This window comes from Megalops cyprinoides, chromosome 2 (assembly GCF_013368585.1).
Source record: "Megalops cyprinoides isolate fMegCyp1 chromosome 2, fMegCyp1.pri, whole genome shotgun sequence".
In the NCBI taxonomy this organism is placed as follows: Eukaryota; Metazoa; Chordata; class Actinopteri; order Elopiformes; family Megalopidae; genus Megalops; species Megalops cyprinoides.
In genome coordinates this window covers 23,141,817-23,160,976 of record NC_050584.1, presented here as the reverse complement: position 1 = coordinate 23,160,976, position 19,160 = coordinate 23,141,817, and the positions used below count along the sequence as shown (strand labels likewise).

General features: G+C 39.6%; 1 protein-coding gene across 1 annotated transcript; it reads left to right on the top strand.

Annotated features, from left to right (window-relative positions):
* Positions 1-4,980: 4,980 nt before the first annotated feature.
* Positions 4,981-18,041, top strand: dsc2l (desmocollin 2 like). The gene is made up of 16 exons (XM_036522714.1): positions 4,981-5,293; positions 6,464-6,554; positions 7,070-7,257; positions 7,384-7,482; positions 7,881-8,036; positions 8,129-8,273; positions 8,443-8,597; positions 8,894-9,028; positions 10,545-10,730; positions 11,683-11,930; positions 12,287-12,429; positions 12,931-13,152; positions 13,657-13,878; positions 14,696-14,805; positions 15,194-15,493; positions 16,155-18,041. Exons 1-16 carry the CDS (start codon positions 5,252-5,254, stop codon positions 16,350-16,352), a joined length of 2,640 nt encoding a protein of 879 aa, XP_036378607.1. The 5' UTR covers positions 4,981-5,251; the 3' UTR covers positions 16,353-18,041.
* The last annotated feature ends 1,119 nt before the right edge of the window (positions 18,042-19,160 follow it).

The following is a 19,160-nucleotide window of genomic DNA, read 5'->3' as shown; positions in this document are numbered from 1 at the left end:
TTACACGGACATGTGTTTATTGTTACCCTTATAATATCATCATGATTGCTTGTGGCCATTTTGTGCTTGGTCCACCTAGGTGCTGCTTGTAGCTGTATTTTAAAATGTAATGTAATAAATGTAATAAATGTAATAAACATGTATTTACTCATTAGACATTTACATGTTCTCATTCCTCAATCCTGAAATGATTAAACATTAAAACTGTAGTGAAGATAACTTTTGAATAAAATAAATCAGGAGGCATCTAAGACTTATATGTGTAAACTTTTCTGATAACCTGTCAGTTAAAACTTATCCCCAAAACAGTGAATAGGACCAAATTAAATTTCACAGCAGACCAGGATAACATGAAGCACACCGGGATACGGGTACAGGCTCCTCCTCTGCACGGTTATTTTAGACTGATAGTAAGGGTGGAGCGACAGATGGGAGCCGCAAGTTCTTGTAAAAAACACAATGAATACTGCATGGGTGTTCAGACAACAGCTCACAGACATGCTACACGCCTGGAAGGGGAAGAGGCCCTGCCGTTTAGGTCTGATGGAAATTACTATCAAAAAACAATTATTAAAGTAAGGAGGTTAATAAATAAAACAATTTATTTTTCAGGCAATACTGGGGCCCAGTATATGTGACTACAAATGGCCATATTTAACATGTTAGCAAGGGTTTAAACTTCACTTAGAACTGGAATGGGTTTTCTTAATAGATGATATTTGGAACAGCTGTTCCAGGCCACATACAGTTTCTGTGTAGTGGTCAAAATCTTGAGTTTTTTTTTTTTTAGATATATAGAGATAGTTAGAGAAATTATAGAGATTAGATATATAGAGTATGTAGTATATAGTAATGTGAATAACTATATATAGTAGATACATAAGCTATGATCTATTAAGTAACAACACTGTATTTGAGGCTCAAAATTAGTTTTATGTTTCATATTATTACTAATATACATGTGATTGAAAGAGATGGCATGGTGTTGTGTCATAGTTTTAAATCCAAATTAAATTATTACATCACAATAAAACATTGTCTACTTATTGTGCTGGAAGTGTAAAAGAGAGGTCATTCAGAATGTACTGCCACATGAAATGACCTTAATGGTATGTTGAAACACTGGCTTTAAACCACTGGACTGATGAACCCTTTTAGCGCTGGAGCTGTTTGTAGAATTCAGTCAGCTCAGATTATTTTAGATCACCTAATGATAACTTTCTAAAATTTTGTCATTTGTTCCTCTAAGACAGTGCAAAAACATATAGATCAGGACTGAATTCTGTGCCATTTCCATATGAGGATATGAAGTAATAATAAATACATACAAACTCTGAATATATAAATTCAATTCCTGAATATATAGACATAAGCCTGAACATATAAATGTAATTCTGAATACATAAATTCAATTCCTGAATATATAAATATAACTCTGAATATATAAATGTAATTCTGCACGTTCTTCAAACGTTAAATAATTTTAATTTGAATGAGGCAATAATTTGGACTTCATTAAGGGGTCCTTATATTCTTGGTATTAGGACCAAGTATGGGGAGTCAAATTTCACATGGGCGGTTTATATAACTATATATATAACCTATAACTATAATTTCAGTCAATTTGCCAATTTACACAACCACTGTCTGAGAGAAAAATATAACACCCCGAAAATCAAGTATATAAGAATGCTTACAACAAGTATCAATAGAGCAAATATGGTTTAGTAATATTGCCTACATACTGAAATTAATTGCAAGTCTACAGACATTTTATAATTGGAAACAATTCATTGTTTGTATAACTTGCGTCCCCACTTTTGCTAAATAGATACCATTTAAACTATTGATTATGGCTGTGGCTGGGTACAGATATTTGTGCATTACGAGGTTCCTTTCACTATTTTAAAGATCATGTCCTGTGACATAATTGGGGTTGCAAAAAGGTTGACAGTTTACGTAACATTTAAACAAAACATACACATGAATATAGTTTAAATACATGTCAGCATCGGTCATATGTAACACATAGATAGATTCATCTTTTTAAATCTTTTAACATCAACCTTATTATTAACCTTAATGTAGACTGTGTTGTTTATGCATCTTTTTGTATATGCACAGAAGAGTTAAATGCAATCATTTGCCATAAGAGGAATAAGAAGAAAAAAGCAATGACTATTTTATTACTAACATTATTATTTTATTATTTACTTTATTTATATATACTATGTTATTATTACTATTATTATTATTATTACTACCATTATTATTATTATTATTATTATTAGTAGTAGTAGTAGTAGTAGTAGTAATAGTAGTAGTAGTGGTGTTACTATTATTGTCTCCAAATTTCAAGTCTGTCCTTCGTTAAGAATGCTTAGCTGACAGAGATAGCAAGCACAAATGGCCTAGCCAGTGCTGTGGCCACTCACTCTCACTCCATCTTGTGAGTGTTTTGAGAGGGAGAGCCAGGACTGCATGCTGTTCCCAGCCCTGTTCCTTGTGCTCACCACTGGCCTGCTCGCAGACACTCCCTGTGACATTGGCATGCTACATTCCACCAAAGGCCTCCGTATTAAAACCAGCCTCTCACACTCTGCATGCAAGGTCATATCCTGCAGTATCTTTCCTTCAGCTTCCCTGAGCACTGTGCTGAAGAAGGTTCCCTCTGTCGGATGAAATGCCATTAAACTGACTCGTTACATTACATTACATTTAGCAGACCCTCTTATCCAGAGCCAATTCCAGCACAAAAATAACAGAAGTGTATCCATTCAAGCTGAATGAGCAACCGTGTCAGACCAGAGTAATAACACTCCCAGACCAGTGAGTGTGAGCATAACACTATTCAAGCCCTACTGCAAGTTAACTTGTGCAACCTGATCAGACAAGGGAAGCCAAGTATACCACCATACATCAGTCACTAGATCTTAGAATCCATAAAGCACATCTCAATACTACACGTGAAATAAACAGCAAGTACTACAAGTAGCAGGTGTTAAGGGGTGGGGATTGGGGTGGAACCGAGATGCAGCCTGACAGGGTGGGTCTTCAGTCATAGCCAGTGATTTTGCTCTTCTGACACCCATGGGAGTCTCACTGTGGCCACTGACGATCTCATTGCACTACGGTATAACCCCAGTGTCCTGGTCAAGCTGACTCTCTGCATCTGGCCATTACCATCCCCTCCTACTCTTGATCATCTGCACAGCCATTCTCTTTCCCATCCAACATTGATGCCCCAGATCATCCATGTAAAACAGAAATGAACTATCAGTCTGCCCTACTGCTTACATAAAGGATAAATAGCAATGAGGCAATACCAGTATGAACCCTGTTCTAGGTCATGTATTTATTTTTTGCTGGTGTTTTGTTTAGGCAGTTGCATTTCAGACTGTGTCCACATTGCATCTGCTTCATAGGTCACCCTTCATAAAGAGTGCCGGGCCAGTCTATACGTACATAAGTCCTAAATATATGCACCTGATTTGTAAAATATATCTCCCAGGTCTGTTTACAACCTCTCCTCTGCAGGGCAGACTGTGGTGCAGAGAGTGTTCCTGTCTGCATTCCTGACTCAACCTCTCTGAGGCATTTGTTCCTTATCAGCTTTTAAAGCCAGCGGGACAGTGAGCTCATCGCACTGGACCTACCCTCCCACACTTCAGGCTGTGTACCTGCAAATGATCAGCATTCTTGTTTGGCATGCTTGCCAAGAGGCCAATGAGTCTTCCACCTGCTGTGGTGCACCTTTGAAAGGTTAAAAAAGAACAAAAAGCTTATTGAGTACAGTGCCCTGTTCACGCCCATGTTGTGTCATGAACTTGCCCATACTTAGACTTAAATAAGCATATGATTTGGCCATTTGGTCCAGCTAGGAAAAAAGGTAAAGTTTTACACTGTATGCTGAAACAAAACATATGCACTACATACACAGGTCTTATCCCATTAACCAAATTAGAACCTAGTTAAAACCAAACCAAAATACTCTGGCCATAACTACCAGCTTTAGGGCAGTGCTACTTTTTGTGAGATAAAAGGTTGAACATTAACTAATAAACAGACAATTAATGATTCAATTAATAAATTGAATGAATGATTCATTTACTTGCAGAATTATTTTCCCTTTTGCCAAAGGATTCATTTGAACTATTTAATAACTCGTTAAACATTAATTGCACTGTTTAAGTACTCGTTGCTGTCAGTGGCATAAGCAGAATACACGCGTATGTATGATCAGGAAATGCCGCACTAACACTACAGCCGTAGTAAGCTTTTGGTGAGAAAGCAGATGTTGGACTTTTTGACTCATATGTCTGGTGATGGTTATCATCGATGACAGAAATATGAGGCCATTATCGTACACACTGACTCAGACTTATTTTGAATGACTGTCGTGTGACTATGACAACATCTATGCCAACAACCTATTCACATGAATTCCTTATCAGAATTTAAATATGTACAGACATTCTGTAAAATGCGATTTTCAACACGAAATTAAATTGACCATTACTCCTCTTTATCATTACATTATCCAGATAAATTACAGGCTTTTACAATGTTATCCATGTATACAGCTGGATATTGCTCCTTAATCACTATGCTACACTGCCGCCTCGCATGGAACTGAAGTACTATAAATAAGTTATTAATAGTATTAAAAGCATTAATATATAACACACACACACATATAGTTGCTTATATTTGCATACATTTCTCTAGCAGCTCCGTCAGCGCCGACTTTTTAAATCAGAAAAAAAAAAAAAAAAATACCACCGCGCACATGAAAAGAATGTACTTTTTCCTCTATAGCCCCCTCCCTTTATCTCTCTCGCCTTATCACTCACTCACTCGCTTACACACACACACACACACACGCACACACACAGAGTGAGCAGAGGGTGGGCTTCTTCGGAAGGAGGAGTCACGAAACAGGGTGAAACAGAGTACAAACCGGTCAGGTGGATGGCCTTCGCAAACAGACGGATTGCATTCCTAAACACACGACAGAACAATACAGGCGACACACCTTCGCGGTGTGAGGGTAAAGGGGATATCGCAATGCGCTGAAGCCCTAAGCCTCATCATTTTCACCGCACCCAAAGCCTTTATGTCAACTTTCGCCTTTTAATTGTCTCGCGCGCTCTGTGGTGTGGTGATATTGCAATTGAAATTGCAGTTTGATTTTTTTTTTTTTCCCATAAACGCCGTTAGTCCATAAATTATCTAATACAACGCGCCAAACATGGCCCAAGGCTTGCTTCTCATTACTGGATTCTTTTCTGTGGTAAGTGATTAACTTTATTACTCTGTAAAGGCTCTTATATAATACGTAGGCCAACGAATACGTAAGTAAAACTGGCTGTAAATATTGTAAAAACTGGAAACTGCCTATATATATTTTTTGCATGTGACGAGAAGCTCATTCTGGGAAAAGTTTAAAAGCAAGATCTCATTTAAGAGTATTAACGTAGAACTGTTCATGTGAATGGAGAGGCAAAATCACATGAACACAACGTTTTAAGCAGCTGAAACGGTTTCAAAGACATTTTCTGCTGACAGTGTAGAATGCTGTTCAGAGATTAGAGAAATTAAGATATTAATGTTTGTCCAAGGTTTTAAACCGCTATCCCTATGATCTGACACATGATTTGTTGCTGGAAAAATATTTTAAAACTTAATTTCCGAGTTGAATTTAGCTACTGTTATTAGATTTTTGTCTAATGGGTTATTTTAGTAAATAACTTTTTTTGAATATGCTTGAAATGAAATGTTGATCTGATTTTTTTGATTATGCTTTTTCGTGATTGTGTACAATATTTCAGTCACTGTAGACAGAGGAACATGTCTTTTTAGGCACAAGGTCCTTTCAGCTATTTGGCTTTAGGTTGAGGGCCCTCCATCATGTCCTAAGCGCATTGTCCTCGGATTCTGGAGTGCGCTTATTCATTCTGAGTTTTCTTCCTAGCTATTAACGTGACTGAGCTTTAGCTTAAATTGCTTTTCGTATTTGGCATGAATATACTGTTATCTGTTAAACTGCCTCTCAGATAGAGTAATATCACTGAAAGCGTATTTGCACAAGTGAAAGATAAAACATATATCTAAAAAGCATCTCTGTCTGTATATGTCCCTTACAAACAAAGTACAAATACATATTACTTTTAAACTTGATTATAATTAGTTGGGGCCTATAAAAATTAATTGAATAACTAGTTGACACCCCTTTCCAACAAGACCTGTAAACAAACAACAGAGGGGTTTTAACAAGAGAGGGAACTCCATTATTGAAGTTTTTTAATGTCCAGGTGGGTAAGGTTAAGGTACACATTTTGGGTATGTGTTTGATAGACATATATTGCCTTTTGCTCAAAGGTTTAAAAATGGTCTCATTCATCATATATAAGAAAGGAGTGATAGGACCAAGCAGGTTGAAACCATTCGCTCCTTCTTTAAGGTGATGTTTGGATGTGCCGAGTCTTGCATTCCACATTCCATTGAGGAGCAACTACCGGAGGTCCTAACGGTTGGCTATGTGTTTTTGAAAGGTAGAGTACCACGGTTGAACTTCGGAACATTTATTTGCTCAGCACAAACTGCCATATGGGGAAACATTTGTCATTTAAATTATTGCATGTCGCTCCTCTGAATTCAGCTGGGTCCTTGCTAAGGGGCAGGTTCAGAATGTAATTAATGTGCACAGCTGTAGATTCCAGCTCAGGATTCAAACCTGCAGCCGCCACTCCACTGTGGTGCTCCAGCCAAAATATGTAGGAATTACTGCTTTTTGTTCTGTTCCGGAAACTCCTGGAAATCCAAAATTGCCTAGTCTGTTCAACACAACATGCTTGAGTTCTCTTCTTCCTTTAGTAGTGGCCCTTTTCCAGGCTGTTAAACATTATGGACAAGTTTTTCACTTTCATTCTCTTTGTTTTTAAGTCTTTGTTAATAAAGTACATTATATTGTGAGTAATTTGTAATATAGTCCCTTGATGCCAGAACTAAATGGCATTGGATGCCAAGTATTAATATTGTTGTAATCCATTCAATTTGATGTTTGTAGTCGATCTGGATCCTTGTGACATCAAGGTGGTGCAGGTCACAACGAGCAATTCAGACTTCAGTGCACAAACAGACGGGAATGTCATCACGCTCAGCGTGGCTGCGGTACCTCTCAGAGAGAAGACCTTCTCAGTTTTCATCCATGATCAGAGTGACCAGATCAAAAAAGTGGATGTTAACCTTGTCGAGGTAGGAAGGCCAATGCAAGACACTAATGATTTTGTGACATCGGTTCAAGAATAATTGTGCTTCCTCTTGATCTTTTATCTTTATATTTTCACCCATTGTGAATGGATTCTTCCTTTTCCTTTAAAGAAGAGCAAAGGCCGGAGACGCACTAAAAGACGTTGGAGTATGCTGCCCTTCAACATAAAAGAAAATGATGTTCCTCCTTTTCCAAAGGAAATTGATTTGGTAACTGTCTATGAAAGATGGATACTGCTATTGTTTCTGCTGGTGTTGTGGGCAGTGATGAAAAGTAACAATGAAGTTAAACATTTTGACTTAATGTGTGGCAGGGGATTCTTGAACTGGTTTAACCTATTCTGTCAAGCATGGAAATATCACACTGATTGTGTTATCCTTGAATAAAGTAGTGCTGACACAGAAAAGTTCTCTGATATTTAAAATGACAAGGACACTGCACTACTGTAGATAATTGGGTTTTGGGGTGTTATTGTTATTATTAGTGATTTTCCACCACTACAAACCTGTCATATAATTGTTGGGATATTGAGTTCAAGTGCATTCATCTGGAATTGCTATGTGATTCTCGGAATTATTCTTGTAGTCACGATTTCTTCTTTTGACAGGTGGCCTCTGACTCCTCCGTGAATTATTCCGTTTACTACAGGATCAGTGGGCCAGGGGTCACCGAGCCCCCTATTGGTCTGTTCTCTGTCAATTCTGAAACAGGAATGCTTAAAGTACACAGGCCCGTTGACCGCGAACAGTATGCACAATTCATAGTGAGTGTGTTTACATTAATTTTGCAAAAGTCTGTGGCATGCGGCAAACAACTGGATGATGAATGTGATTAATACATTGTGTGTTTTCCCAGTTTCAGGCGAAAGTGTTTGACAGGCGCACTCATAAGCAGACGGATCTACCACTTCCCCTAACAGTTAATGTGGAGGATGAGAATGACAATGCCCCAGAGTTCTCTGGGTCGCTTCAGTTCTCTGTGATGGAACAATGCAGCACAGGTGAGAGCAAATTAATACATTCATTGCGGGAGCAGTGATAAACTCAGCATCAATATTCAGGTGCATCTTCCTTATGCTAATTGTGACACCAGGTCTTTGGTCTAGATAGGGTATGCTTTATTTATAGCTCTTTAAAAAAGTGATGGACCTTTTCTCTTACTCCATGCAGGAACTCTAATTGGGAAAATAAACGCCACCGACAGAGATGATCCGGAGACTGATCACACAAAGATCAAATACACGCTCCTCACTGGAGCTGACCTGTTCCTCATTCACTCTGCAACTGGAGTCATTACCACAAAAACAGCAGCTCTTGACAGGGAGGTAAGGATGTTTTTTTTAATATTCTTCTTGCATTGCATCTGTTTAGTCTCATTTAGTTATGCATTATTATGCTTATGTACAGATAGATGCTGCACACTTATTTTTGAAAATTTGCAATTTTATGCTTTCTATGCCATTATTGTTGCTTAATTATTCTTTATGATGGAGTGTGTGTGACCAAAATGACCAAATTCAAATAAGATCGATGTTAGTGTTAAGAAATTGTCATTATCTGACATGTTGAACAGGTGAAGGACAGTGTTAATTCAGTGTTGGTCCTGTGTGCTGTATTGCAGGTACAGGACAAACACTTGGTTACGGTACAGATCAAAGACATGAAGGGTGCAGACAACGGCCTCTCCAGCACAGGAACGGCAACGATTTCATTAAGAGACATAAACGACAACCCACCTACTTTCAGAGAGACAGCGGTACATAATCATTTGCATTAATTTCAGCTAAATTTACATTAATTTAATTAGTGGTTTAGGAGACAAGTAGTGCTTGTGTGCTCAGTTATTTGGGACAATGGTATGTATTATTTGCAGTAGAATGCATGTCAAGTGTCATTGAGGGTCATTGGGGAAATATACCCTTCACATGCGTCGCACAAGCCTTGTTTTCTCAGTCTTATGTGTTTCCTTGTGTTGCAAAGAACTACAAACTGATCTTTGTGCCTTTTGTTATGAAATCCAGGCACAAAAACAGGTTTTCCAGAGCCAGCACACTGCCTGAAGGTCTCTCAGGTAGTTGCTTACAAAATGTTGGATAAAAGACTGTCCCCTTTCAAACTAAATGAGAAATAGGTAGCTGCAGGGCCTCAGAGGAGCAGATCATGCTGGTTTTCTCCGAACCAAATTGAAGCACTTAATGTACATACACATTGAAGCACATAATGTACATACAAATTTTGTCTTGAGGTTGACTTGCTTTTTTAATCCCAGATGTCAATATGTAGCTAAGTGGAATGCAAATCTATATGAGATTCTCCACCTTTGACGTAGATGTGGTTTCCGTGATGAATTACCCTGAGGAATATAACTAAGCACAAAAGCAAAAAAGGAGAGTCTTCGAACAGATCAAGGTTGCATGCTGTGTTTGTCTAATGTATCTGTGGAAATACCTGTCATGCCTCTTAAGCAAGTCTTATTTAGTAGAGCATGTGCACTTGTGTTTTAAGGACAGAATGATACTCCACTTGTTTGCAATGCTGAGTGCCAGAAAAAACCTTTCATTCTTTTTATACACGTGTGGTTTCAGAGAAGCACATTAATTTTGGATTTTGTATGTGATATTTAATTTTGGTGGCCTCAGGTTTGATTAAATCGTCATTCATGGCTGTGATTCACTCAAGAGACTTTGACTGTTGCATATGTGCTTACACCATTTCATTCTCAGAGAGGTGATGATGCAAAGCCTGGTGAACCAACAGACAGACAAATAGAAAAACTACAATTCCTTGCTCATTAAGACAACACTGTCATTGTGGCATTTGGTCCATTTGAGGCTGTACTGAGTCAGCACACCCTTACAATCTGAGCTGTTCATTGCTAGGAAAGCTAAACTATTTCTCACCATTTTTGAATTGGTTTAACTCATAGTCTCTTTGAGTGAGAGTTTGTTGACTTTGTTAAATCTCAGAGGGATTGTACAAAGGCATTTATGGGTGCCTCCTTTTTGATTTTCACCAGGCTGACTAATGAGCTGATGTAATCTTATGCAACCATGAGTGTCACTTGAGCGTGTCGTGACCAGTCATGAATGATCAGTCAATCAAAACTGTATGTAATCAATCAATCAATACCTTAAATGCATAGTTTATTTTTATGAAAAAAATACATAAATGCATAAATGGAATGATTTTGCAGCTTTCACAATATCTTAGTGCCCTCATGTTCCCGACCCCTTTTCATTTTTTCTGACCTTGAGCGTATGTCTCTCTGACAGTATGCTGCAAAGATCAAAGAAAATCAAGCGGACGTCTTAATCCTCAGAATCCCAGTGGATGACAAGGACGTCGAGAAGACGCCAAACTGGAACGCCGTGTTTGTGATCAGCAAGGGGAATGAAAACGGGAACTTCAGGATTGACACGGATCCCAACACTAACGAGGGACTTCTCTATGTCGTTAAGGTGAGGGAAACTCTGGCGTGTGCGGAACAGATCCGAATTTTGTGAGGTGTGCAAATGGTCAATCCAGGTCTACGGGGTACCAACCATGCAACTCTGACCGCGACGCCAAAGAATCTGCCTCTTTGGCGTCGCATGTAATACACATATAATAAATCTTCTTCTGTGATTGAATGAGGTTTATGCATCGTTATGACAGAATTGACCCTAGTAAGTCATAATTTCTGATAATACATGTCGTAATAATAAATGTCATAATTTCTTCCAGATTACAAGAGCAGATGCATTGTTTTGAAGCATAAAAACAATACCCTGCCACAAAATATAGTCCCACTCAAAAGTTTGGATGCCACTTTTATTCTTTTTTTTTACTATTTTCCACAATTTAGAATAATAGTAAAGACATCAAAACTATGAAATAAGACTTCACTGTTTGTCTAAGAAACAAATTTCGAGCATTTTTAGCAGTCTTTAGGATTCAAAATGTCTTTGAATGCATTTTTCCCATAATCTTAATCAAGTGTGTCCAAACATTTGGTACTGTACTTGCTTGTAAAAGCTGTCCTCTTAAGATGGTCTTCTTTGTATCAAGCCGTATTATTCACTGGCCAGTATCACCATAACAGCATTTTTTGCAGTGTTATTTAAGCCTTACTTCAGTAGCCCTCTCAAGCAGCTGCATGGAGTACTCCTAAATGAAATTTTACTTTGGAGCTCCGGGGTGATGGTCTCCATGGTGCAGCGATAAAGGGAGGGCAGCACTATTAATAGCAGAGTGAAGCATCCGCCTGCTATTTGATGCACCCGTGGCTGAAATTTTGATTATGCCGCACGCTCCCGAGGAAGGCGGGAATGGAATGTGCCTCTCGGAAATCTCTTTAAACTGCTTGATGAAGCCGTGCGATTCCAACATCCTCTGCCCCGCCTTCTCTCCCCCTCACTCTCCCTGTCCCAGCCTCTGGATCACGAGATCAGCAAGAACGTCCTACTGGAGGTGTCGGCCCAGAACGAGGCCCCTCTCGTGGGCACCAAAGCCACCTGGGCCTCGATCCCGGTGGATGTCACCGTGGGAGACGAGGATGAAGGCCCGGAGTTCACAACCCCAACCCTGCTCCTCCGTGTGAAGGAGGACGTGGCCAATGGGACGCTGATCGGGACCTACACAGCTGTTGACCCGGAAACGAAAAGCAGCAAAGGCATAAAGTATGTCTTTTTGATATGTCATGTTTTTCAAGGTAAATTAATGTGGAAAACACATGAAAACATAGTAAAATAGTAAATATTTAGGTTTTATTATAGATGGATAGAAGTCACATGATCTTTTAAAAGCAGTAGTACATTGTTTATTACCATAATTTTTAATTTAAATGTGCTGGTATATGTTTTCTGTCTGTGATGTGTAGTGTATAAGCAAAGACTTATATTTGACTTGAACTCTGTTGTACCTTTGAAGTACTTATTAATGAGGTCTCCATTAAGCTCTTCTCAATTTTACATATACTATACAAAGTGACATATTCTGCAGCTTTTCACTTATCCTGTCTTCTTTCCTCATTCAGGTATTTTAAGTTGTCAGACCCTGCCTCGTGGATTAATGTAAACGAAACCACAGGAGGTCTGACAGTCATAAGCGCAGTGGACAGAGAATCTCCCTTTGTAACGGACAACATGTATAACATCACGGTGAAAGCGGTCGATCAGAGTAAGTACATTTAAAAAAAAATCTGAATACCTCAGAAAACGGATGACATAATTTCAGAGCACATTCTTCCCGCCTTGCCCCTACCTCACACTGTAGACACGCCCTTGCTCCTTTAAGCAGAGGTGTGGCAGCGCGGTAATCATCTTTTAGATACGCCGCAAGTCAGACAGTGTGGAGTCTTGAGGTCTGCATACCTCATATGAGCAGTAGATGTGTCAGAATGCAAAGCTAACTGTTTCCTCACCTGAAGCTACACATTATTATGGGGGATGGACATTGCTCTGCTAAAATACCTGAACTCCTCTTTCTGTCTCTGCAAATGTCAGTTAGTTTTGTGTACAAAGGGTTGTGTGCTGTGTTACATAACTGCATTGGAAATAGTATGTTTTACAGTGCCTCTGGATTAAGTGGGAATGCTTTAAGACTAGACCTGCTGGAAGTGACATTATTGTATTGCAGAAAAATGTGGCGGTGCCATTCAAAATAAACTGCTTTTTTCAGGTTCAAAAACAGGCACTGGGACTGTGCTGATTCAGATTGAGGATCTGAATGACAATGAACCCAATATCCCGGTGAAAGACATGATACTTTGTGAAAAGGATGGTGAGACAGGCTCAGTGCTGGTGGAGGCTGAGGACAAGGATCAACACCCCTTTTCTGGTCCCTTCACCTTTGAACTTGGAGATGGTCATGATGGGAAATGGAAGCTAAAAGACATTAAAGGTATGACATTATTTTAACAGCAATGGAATGAGGATGTAGTCATAGGAAATGATACTCCCTCTCACCGCCCCCATTTGTGGAACACAGTATAGTCTTTTTCTGTGAAGGGGTGAAGTGGGTTTGTAACTCAACCCATTGTGCTGATTCATGCTTTTTTTAAAATGCATTCAAAACCTCCCATTTTAAATAACACTGCTCTTCACATTTTGTTGTTTCTGTTAAGCTGCTCCATGGAACATTCATAACATTCTCCTAATGTTCGCTGGAGGAACCGCATAACAAACCACAATAATCCTCGTAACTATGATTCAGTATACCTCATGGCTATTTGATTCAGCAAAGTTACTCCTGTTGGAATAGTGGCATAGTCCAATACTATGTACTGGCCAGCTGAATTTACCCAAGTATGCTATCTCTGCATGTGGTGATGCTGAACCTTTGTGTCTTCATGCACTGGACTTCACAGACCTGATCTAACGTACATCTAACGTACTCTGCCTCCAGAGACCTCCGTGGTGCTTGAACAAACCAGGGACCTCCCGACAGGGCAGTACACCATTCCCCTGTTGGTGAAGGACCTGCAGAGCTTGGGGAAAGTCCAGACGGTGATGGTGCGGATCTGCCAGTGCAGCGGCGGGGAGTGTGTTGCTCAGCAGAGCTCAACGGCTCTGGGCGTGTGGGGGATCCTTGCCATTTTGCTGGCATTGGCTTTATTACTGCTGCTTTGTAAGTTCCTGTTCTCTACCGCTCTCTCCTCACGTTACGTGTAATACCTCCTTCAATGCAAAGATGTCCCCCCTTATCCGCGCTTTCGCTGTCTGCGGTTTCAGTTGCCTCGCGGTCAACCGCGGTCCAAAAATATTAAATGGATGATTCCAGAAATAAACAATTCATAAGTTTTAAATTGCGTGCCGTTCTGAGTAGCGTGATGAAATCTCATGCTGTCCTGCCCGGGACGTGAATCATCCCTTTGCCCAGCGTATCCACGTTGCGTACGCTACCTGCCCGTTAGTCACTTAAGTATAGGAAAAAACATATATATAGTATATATATATAAAGTATATATAGAGTTTGGTACTATCCTCGGTATCAGGCATCTGCTGGGGGTCTTGGAACATATCCCCCGCAGATAAGGGGGGACTACTGTACGTTTTTTTCTTGTGTTCAGACTAGCAAACAATAACCATCAGGGTCTGACAAGCACAGGATATCTTTTATTGCTACCCAATCATTTGAATGCTAACTTTCCAGTGCTCACAGTACATTAGATTATGATGCAGTTTTAACCTCTAAAACGTTTTTGAAACCTCTAAATGAAGGGTAGCAGAGTGACATAGTGCTCAAGGACCTTAATAAATAAAACAAAAGGTTACCAGTATAATTCACATGGTGGGTCACTACTGCTGTACCACTGGGCAAGGCCTCAGTAAATGTCCAGCTACATAAATGGATTACATATAAAAAGGGCAGGCTATGTAGCTTGCTCTGCCTGCTGAGCAAAATGTAAATGTATTTGATTGTTTGCTTTTATTTTCTCTTAAAGGTATTTTCTTCACATTTGCCTGCACTACAGAGAAAGAGAAAATATATCTTGATGACTCAAGCATTGGTATGCTTTTGAAATCCAACACAGAGGCTCCGGGAGAGGAAGGGGTGAGAACAGTCCCCTGCATTCGTCCTCAAGTATAAACAAAAAGAAAGTTAAATGGCTAATAATGCGTCTACCACAGCCGTTCTTAACAAAAACAAATGCCTGCATAAGTATATGTGTAGTGGTGTAGCGTAGTGGTTAAGGAACAGGGCTCGTAACTGAAAGGTTGTTGGTTTGATTCCCTGCTGGGGCACTGCTGCTGTACCCATTGGGCCAGGTAGTTACCCTTCAGTAAATATCCAGCTGTGTAAATGGATAACATTGTAAAGAAAACTATACCCGATGTAGGTCTCTCTGGCTAGGAGCGTCTACTACATGCCAGTACTGTAATGCATAATGAGGTACTCACATGGTTTTAAGTTCTCATTTGTAGTCTTGTTTCTCCCTCAGAAGAGCAGCAACATTGTAATCGTGCCGACCACCGCGGTGGACAACTCTCTGAAGGGGGCCTTCATCGACAGACAGGGAACCTTGACTTCGGGCACGCTCAGAAGGCAGCAGACCCTGGAGCAGAGCACGCAGCAGAGTATCTATAAAACCTCTGGCAGGGATTTCATCATGACAGACTCTCAGAATGTTTACAGCTCGGGGCATTACAGTGGCGCCACCTACGCCGAAGGAGGACAGCTTAAATACTCTGAATTTTCCTCTCTGGATACCTGGAAGACCAACGGCTTATATCTAGACAAGGTAAGGCAGCTGCAACACTCTTTATCGACATCTGTCTGTGGATGCTGAGTGAAAAAGGTGATGTCCTTTTCCAGCTGATTAAGAATCATTGACATCAAGTCGTTAATGTAACTAAGAATATATGATGTATTGTATTACATCTATAGCTATTTGTTATCATACAATAAGTATATTACACTTCAGGATATTTCTGAGATCTTATAGTCTGCAGTCCCTAGTCCCACACATTACGTGATTCCAGTTGCATATATTTTTTTGAAATTGGCTTTCAGGTATGTATGTGTAGTTTAGTTTATTAGTTTATTCAACACGGTCCATGCACAATACATTATTTGCACCAGAGTTAGGTATGTAGCTGATTTTCATCTGCAGGCCCTGGGCAGAAAGCACATTAAACCATTAAAATACATTGCAAGTAGGAAGCATAACATACCAGCATAATATGCAACAAGAATGGAAGGAAAAAAGACAACATTAGATTTATCACGTGCTAGTAACCATAACAAAGGAAAGTGTTAGTGTGTTGGTCTACTTTTAGTCTTGATTTCAAAATTGTGAAACTTGTGTATTGTCCAATGTTAGTGGGTACTGAGTTACATTTCCCCATTGCCTTGACTGTGAGTGCTAATATCTTGATAACCTTTTACCCTTATGCCACCAGAAATTGACTTTCTTCGTGACGGAGGAGGAGGGGCGCTTTGCGGACGACCTCCTCCACACATATGGCTACGAGGGAGTGGGTTCTCCGGCCGGCTCTGTGGGGTGCTGCAGCGACCAGGGGGGGGATGAGGACCTGGCCTTCTTAGACACCCTGGGACCCAAGTTCAGAACGCTGGCCGAAGTCTGTGCTGAGAAATGAGGGCCCTCACAGATGCAGTCTTTGCTCTATTGGTTTAATACTGTAAGTGGAGTGAAAAACACTCAGAGACAACCAAAACTCACTGTGTTGTATTAACAATGTACCCAGGGTAAAAATACCCTCTCAGAGTAGTCCATTGTATTAATACCCTACCGAAGGTAGAAACGGCTACGAAAAGACAGAGGCTCACACTGCACAGTGTTTTGAGTGTGTTGTGGTCGATTTTCATGAATGAGTATATTACAGGGCTAGCCCATATTTCTTTTCTTGTGGGTGTGAATGCGCAATCATTCACCAGTTATGAACAAAACCAGAACAAAACCACAGCCCTGGGCTCTTTTACTTGCCCCTTATATGATTTAAAAGTCCTAATATTTTGTACATGCATGTGTGAAGTTGCAATAGATGCATTGTATATGTTCAATGTGCCAAACCTCTAAGTGAAACTAATGGATATGAAAATCAGTATAATTTCTGGGGATGTATAGTTAGTTACATTTAATGCAAAGTGCCTTTTCTACTGCTTTGTCCTTGAACTGAATAGTTTGTTATTTGAAATTAGTTTTTGAAATGTTTTTATATAGAGTCAATAACTGTGAAACCCTAAGTGGGGCAGTGCCTTTAATGGACATTGGATGATACTCAGTGCCAGAAGTATTGCTTTTCAAAATTTTTCATTAACCATGCAAACTGACACCGTGATATCGACGCACTGCAATCATATGCTCACCTCCTTAAGTGGTCTTCTGGGATCTGCCAAGAAAATGTATTTTTTTTTCTGTATAAAGTATTGCATATAATTGTGTGTGCTGGTTTGAATGTGAAGGAATTTAGGGTGTTTGTATTTTTTTAACAGGAGTGAATGAAGATTGCATTTTCACATGCATTTTCATGCCTTCTGGGGGCATGTGCCATTTGCTGTATTAGAGATGCTCTGTCACACTAGCAAACTTGTAGAAACAAATACACTATGTGTAATCCATCTTATCAGAAATGTTGATAAACGTGGTTTGTTCTGCCAAAGGAAGGATTGCTCTAACATTCACAGTGCCGTTTTAGAGACTGTCAGAAAAAGCGTTTCTCGTTTGTTTTCTTTCTAAAACCGTACACTCTTTCTCTGACAACTCAGAGAGGTATCTCATGCAACTCTTCATGCTAGCACTTGTGCCATACTGGTTGCTGCAGGTGTCATTGCCCTGTTGTATAACAGAGGGTTAAGTAAACTGTTGGTTAAAACAGGGTTGCACAAGATGGTGACCTTGAGAGAGCATTCCCTCCCTGACTCAGAACGTTTGTGCCTGTTTTTACATTCTACAGATGTTGTACCAGATACCTGAGCTGAAGTCACATTGCTTACAGGCTGCGGCACACTCACAAATAAATAGTGTTTTTGTGTGACGAATGTCCCGTCGAACAAGTGCACCATTGTTCACATGACTGACTCACTCTTGCCCAGGACATGTTGGTGAAAGTGTCTTCCTTAGGTTGATCTTATTGGGAAGATCGGTTAAGTTTTGGAATTTCTTGGAACAGGTTATTTTCGAGCGAGAACCTGTCTCATGAACAACTCGCAGGCATTTTATGTTAAAGACAGGACTGCATTGTTTCAGAGTGGTTTGCAACCCACAACATGTGCGCACACACACACAAGCACACACACACACACAATAGCAATGCAACAGTGCTTATTTGGAGGGAAAACTTTTTTTTTACACAGCATATGCAATAAATGGTGTAAAGGTTTTGAACAATGTATTTAGTATCTTTAAATTTCATATTCATACTTTATTGTATATTCAATCCTTTGCTAAGATAACACTTAAGCATGCATGTTAGATAAGTTGTGGAAGGTAACTTTCTCTCCCATATATGCATGTGCTATGATCAATGATTACCAAATAGCAAGTGATTCACACTGAAAGTGTACATGCAAAGTAAAATAAAATTACTTTGCAAGGTAGGGAGCTACAGAAGCAAAATCTCTGAATGCTCAACAGTGTCTGAACACTTTTGTCAGTGTAGGTGAAAGGTTTTTCCCGGTTTCAGCAAAAAGGAATATATATGGGCCGGTTTAACAAAAACAAGACAGTAGAATGAGGTGTGGCAGCAGGGTGTGGTTGCCTGGTTATGGAATTTTAGTGGTATGACCCCTCAGTTAAACATTCCAACACCCTCTGACCCACAGAAGCAAAATGTAACATCTATGTGGCTATCTAATAACAGCGACACGTCGCGTGTTTGTGGAATTTTGGGGGGAGGGGGTTGGCGGACAAGGGGCTGTTGAAGGAACTAATTTGACTCTGAGAGAAAGCTAAGTGCTGGTGCCTGATGCATCATTTACTGATTTCTCTGTTTTATCATGGCCATTGTGAACACATGCTCATAAAATTTAAACAGCTGGTCATGAATTAAGAACATAATTACTCAGGGATTTTCTTTAACTACTTTAAATAAATAAATAAATAAATAAATAAATAAATAAATAAATAAGAGCCTACTGTTAAGAAAGCTGCCAAGTAAATTGTAACCTTCAGCCAAAGCTATGTGATTAACTGTCAACTAAATTGAAACTTTTTCCCCCTACTCTTATCATTCTTCCAGTCAGTTATTTCAAAATGCAATTAATTTCAAATGATGGCATGAAATTAATTTACTCCTTGTAATTAGTTTTTTAGTTACAAACTTTTAAAACAAAATAGTGCTTCCTTGTCCTCTAACAAGATAAGTCATTACAGGGCGTGCTTGTCTACACACTCACATGCTGGAGGCTGTCAGAAACTTCAAACTAGAGCACAAGGTGACCCCCTG